Raw genomic sequence first — 3517 nt, 5'->3', positions numbered from 1 at the left:
CACTCTGATGAGGGCGCTTAGAAATGGGAAATTTCTTGGCATGTCCATTTCCACACATCAGAATTTTTTGTTCCTGGGAACAAGGGCAGCTGACTCTGCAAGCTTGTCCACCTGTGCTTGTCGACGACAGAGCCAGGGATGGGGTGAAGAGGCCTGCGTGGAGATGAATTTTTTAAGTTTGCTTTTCAGGCCTTGTCAAAACATCCCTGATGGCAAAACGGCTATATCAGCCTATTCCATATCCCTGCATGGGGCATAAACAACAAAAGTTTGTTGGATAGACAAGGGAAATATGATTTTCTGATGCCCCATCGAGTCTGTGGCTTGGTGGCATTGTTCCTAGGGGCCCTCAAACACCCCTCCTTCAGGACAGAAGATGCACTCACTCCTCGGGGCCCAACATAACAGCTTTCCAACTGCCTGGTTTCTGCAGCTTTCTCCCCTCCCCCAGAGGGGACCCTTCGCCACTGACCAGCTGTGTGACCTCAGAAGAATGGTCTCTTTCTTGGCGATAATACTGATCCCCGCAGAGTTTTGTGTGGGTGAAAGGAAGTAATTAAAACCTGCCTAAGGTCAAAGTCTGACGTCAGGGTTCAACAAGCACGGCTTTCTCCCTGTCTTGCACACCTCTTGCCTAACTGGGCGGAGGCAGGCAGGGCTACTGTCACATCCATATTCTAGATGGCAAGACCGAGGCTCAGCAAGCAGGCAGACCAAGTCTGTCCCAGAGCAGCCACTTGACTGGTCAGCAGTCTGCTTCTGCCTGTGTTCTTCCTGATCCACACAGTAGTTAGAACGGTGTTTCCAAAGCACAAAGCAGATCACGCTACTCCAAACTGGTCCATGCTTCCCTCCGTTCTCCAAGTCCTTCACTCAGCCTTCAAGGCCCTCCCAGACCTAGCCCTGCCTCCCTCTCCAGTCACAACCAACCTCCACGGTGCCTTGAACACACCACATTGCTCTCTGTTCCTTCTGCCTTCTGCCTCCTGTCCTGACTCCCACTTCTTCAAGGAGGCAGACCTGGCCTCAGGAAGGGCTCTGAGCTTCCACCTAGCACAGTGTTATCTGAGTGCCCGTCTACTTCTCTAGCTCTCATGGTGCTGTGAGCTCTTCAAGGGAAGCTCAGTCTCATTCGTGGCCACAGCCAGGCTCCAAGTGAGAAGTGTTTGCCAAATTGAACAACATGGGGGTAGAATCTCAAATCTCAGTTTTCCCTCATTTCTGCTTAGCTTCCCCCACCCCTACATTCCCCAGCAGAGCCCCCTTACCAGGCCATCCGGGACATGGCATAGGTGATGCGGCAGGCCTGGGTGCCCCCGAGGAGGGAACCTGTGCCCACAGTGTAGGCACCCATGTTGTCAAAGACCAGCCAGTCCCCTACGTGTAGTTGCGGCAGCCACAGGCCCTCAGCCACACAGTCACAGCCATCAGCCGCTGGGCCCCACAGGCTGCTACTGTATAATGGCTGCTCTGTGGATGATTTCTGTAGGAAAAAGGAGAAGCCATGTTAGCTCTCCTGGGCATAACACTGCCTTAGCGTTCCCTCCCTCAAAAGTCTTCCATGACTCCCACGGCCAACAGGATAAAAACTGGCTGGTCTCCTAGCCTGGCATTTAAAGCCCTCCTCACTTCTCTGCATCTGCTGCCTCTTCTGAAGCCAGGGAGGTCTTAAATCTGGATCCAACACCTCCTGAGTGATCTTGGGCACGCCGCTTAATCTCTCTCCATGCCCCTGCCTGCTCACTTACAGAGATGATAATAGTACCTACCTCATCGGGGGACTGAGAAAATGAGTTAGTATATAGGGAGCATTTAGAACAATGTCTGGCACGTGGCGAAGGTCCACTAAGTTAGCATTATTATTACTGTCATTATGAGGTTGTTGGTGTCATCTCTGTGCTCCGGCCTTCACTGGCCACTTTCCAGACCTTGGTGTGTCTGTATCTTCCCCCACCTTCACCTCCAGCCTGTCTTTGATAGGTTCCCTCTTCTGTGAAGGCCCCCAGATGCCCTTATTCCATGTCAGACCCAGTAACAGCAGCCAGAAGTACCCAGGTGAGTGAGACCTCCCCTCCCCTGGGGTCTCAGTCTGGAGAGGGAAGATAGGCCTCCAACAGGCAGTCGGTCACAGACGACCCCATGCAGTAAACATGATTATTCCCATTTCAAAGAAACTGAGGCTCTGAGAGGTTACGTGTCTTGCCCAAAGACACGACTACCAATGACATAAATTTGTAAATGTTTTTCCTAAATAACTCCAAATTCAGGAAAGAAATCTGTAACACAAACCATTCTCAGGCAACAAGCCAGGTCCTGGAGAGGGAATCACAGAAAGGTGGGTCCTGACTGGGCCCTTCTGGAGGCCCCCGGTTCCACCTTCCTCTGTACTCACTGTGTTCAAGTGACTTCCCTTGCTCTGGCTCCCCCAGGTACATCCTGCTTCTCTCCCTACCTCCTGTCTTCATTCACACTGTTCCCTGAGGTCCCAAATCTGCTGACGCCTGTTTTTCCTAGATTCCAGCTAAATTGGCCTCAGGGAAGCCTTTCCTAAAGCTCCCTGCTCCCCCACCCCACCTTGGCTCGAATAGCATTTCGCTGTAATTCACAGTAGAGCATTGCTGAGCTACCTTCTTAGGCTCGTGTCCCTAACAGACTATAAACTCCATGAGCCCAGGAGTCTTGCAGGTCTTCCTTGTCCCCATTTCTTCCTCCACCTAGTAGTCTGGCATACAATATGCTCAACTGAATCATATTTTTTAAAAGAAGTGAATCGATGAATCGGGTACCCAGGAGTGATGAGGAGTAAGAAAGAAAAGAGGCTAGGACTAAAAAGCCAGCCAAGGAGCATAGAAGGAGGCCATGAAGGAGACCAATGGGGGACAAAAGGAAGGCATTTCGGTACCTTAGCCAGGGGCAGGAACCAGTACAATTGAGAAAGTAAAGTCACAGTTCCCATATGCAGCAATAACATTCATGTATTTGACAAAAATTAATAAGCTACTAGTCCCATTAATGAAGAAAACCTGCACATTATTTAAGTCAAGAATCGGAACTATCATACACTTATGAATTCATTCATTCCGTGGGTACTTACTGAGTACCTACTATGTGCCAGGCTTTTATCTAGGACCTGGAGATGCAGCAGTCAGCCCCCCCATCACACACAACACAAAAGTTCCTGCGCTCATGAAGCTCACTTTCTTAGGAAGGGAAGACAGATATATTCCTCTTCATACCACTTAACATTCTTGTTCACAAGCTTTTTGTTAATGAATAAAATTCATCTCAATTACTCTGAATTCTTTATCTTAGCGCTAATCATTTAAAAAGCTAACTTTTAAGGGTTTGGGATGTTTGGAGGGAGCTGCTCTATAAATATAACCACAGGGATCTTTGAAAAAATAAGTTTTAAAGTTCATTGGCGGCTCGGCACCTGTGGCTCAAGCAGCTAAGGCGCCAGCCACATACACCTAAGGTGGCGGGTTCGAATCCAGCCTGGACCCGCCAAACAATAATG

General features: G+C 49.5%; 1 protein-coding gene across 4 annotated transcripts in view; it reads right to left on the bottom strand.

Annotated features, from left to right (window-relative positions):
* The window catches only part of AZIN2 (antizyme inhibitor 2), a 43152-nt gene that overhangs the window by 2690 nt on the left and 36945 nt on the right, over nucleotides 1–3517 (bottom strand). For all 4 annotated transcript variants that reach the window (NM_001293717.1, XM_012812359.1, XM_012812360.1 and 1 more), the window contains one exon: nucleotides 1269–1483. In NM_001293717.1, coding sequence (NP_001280646.1) covers nucleotides 1269–1483 — 215 coding nt within the window. The remainder of the gene's footprint in view (nucleotides 1–1268; nucleotides 1484–3517) is intronic.

Source organism: Otolemur garnettii, unplaced genomic scaffold (genome assembly GCF_000181295.1).
Source record: "Otolemur garnettii isolate 467f Iridium unplaced genomic scaffold, OtoGar3 scaffold00204, whole genome shotgun sequence".
Taxonomy (NCBI): Eukaryota; Metazoa; Chordata; class Mammalia; order Primates; family Galagidae; genus Otolemur; species Otolemur garnettii.
Note: the sequence above shows the minus strand (reverse complement) of the source record. Positions and strands in the feature narration are given on the sequence as shown.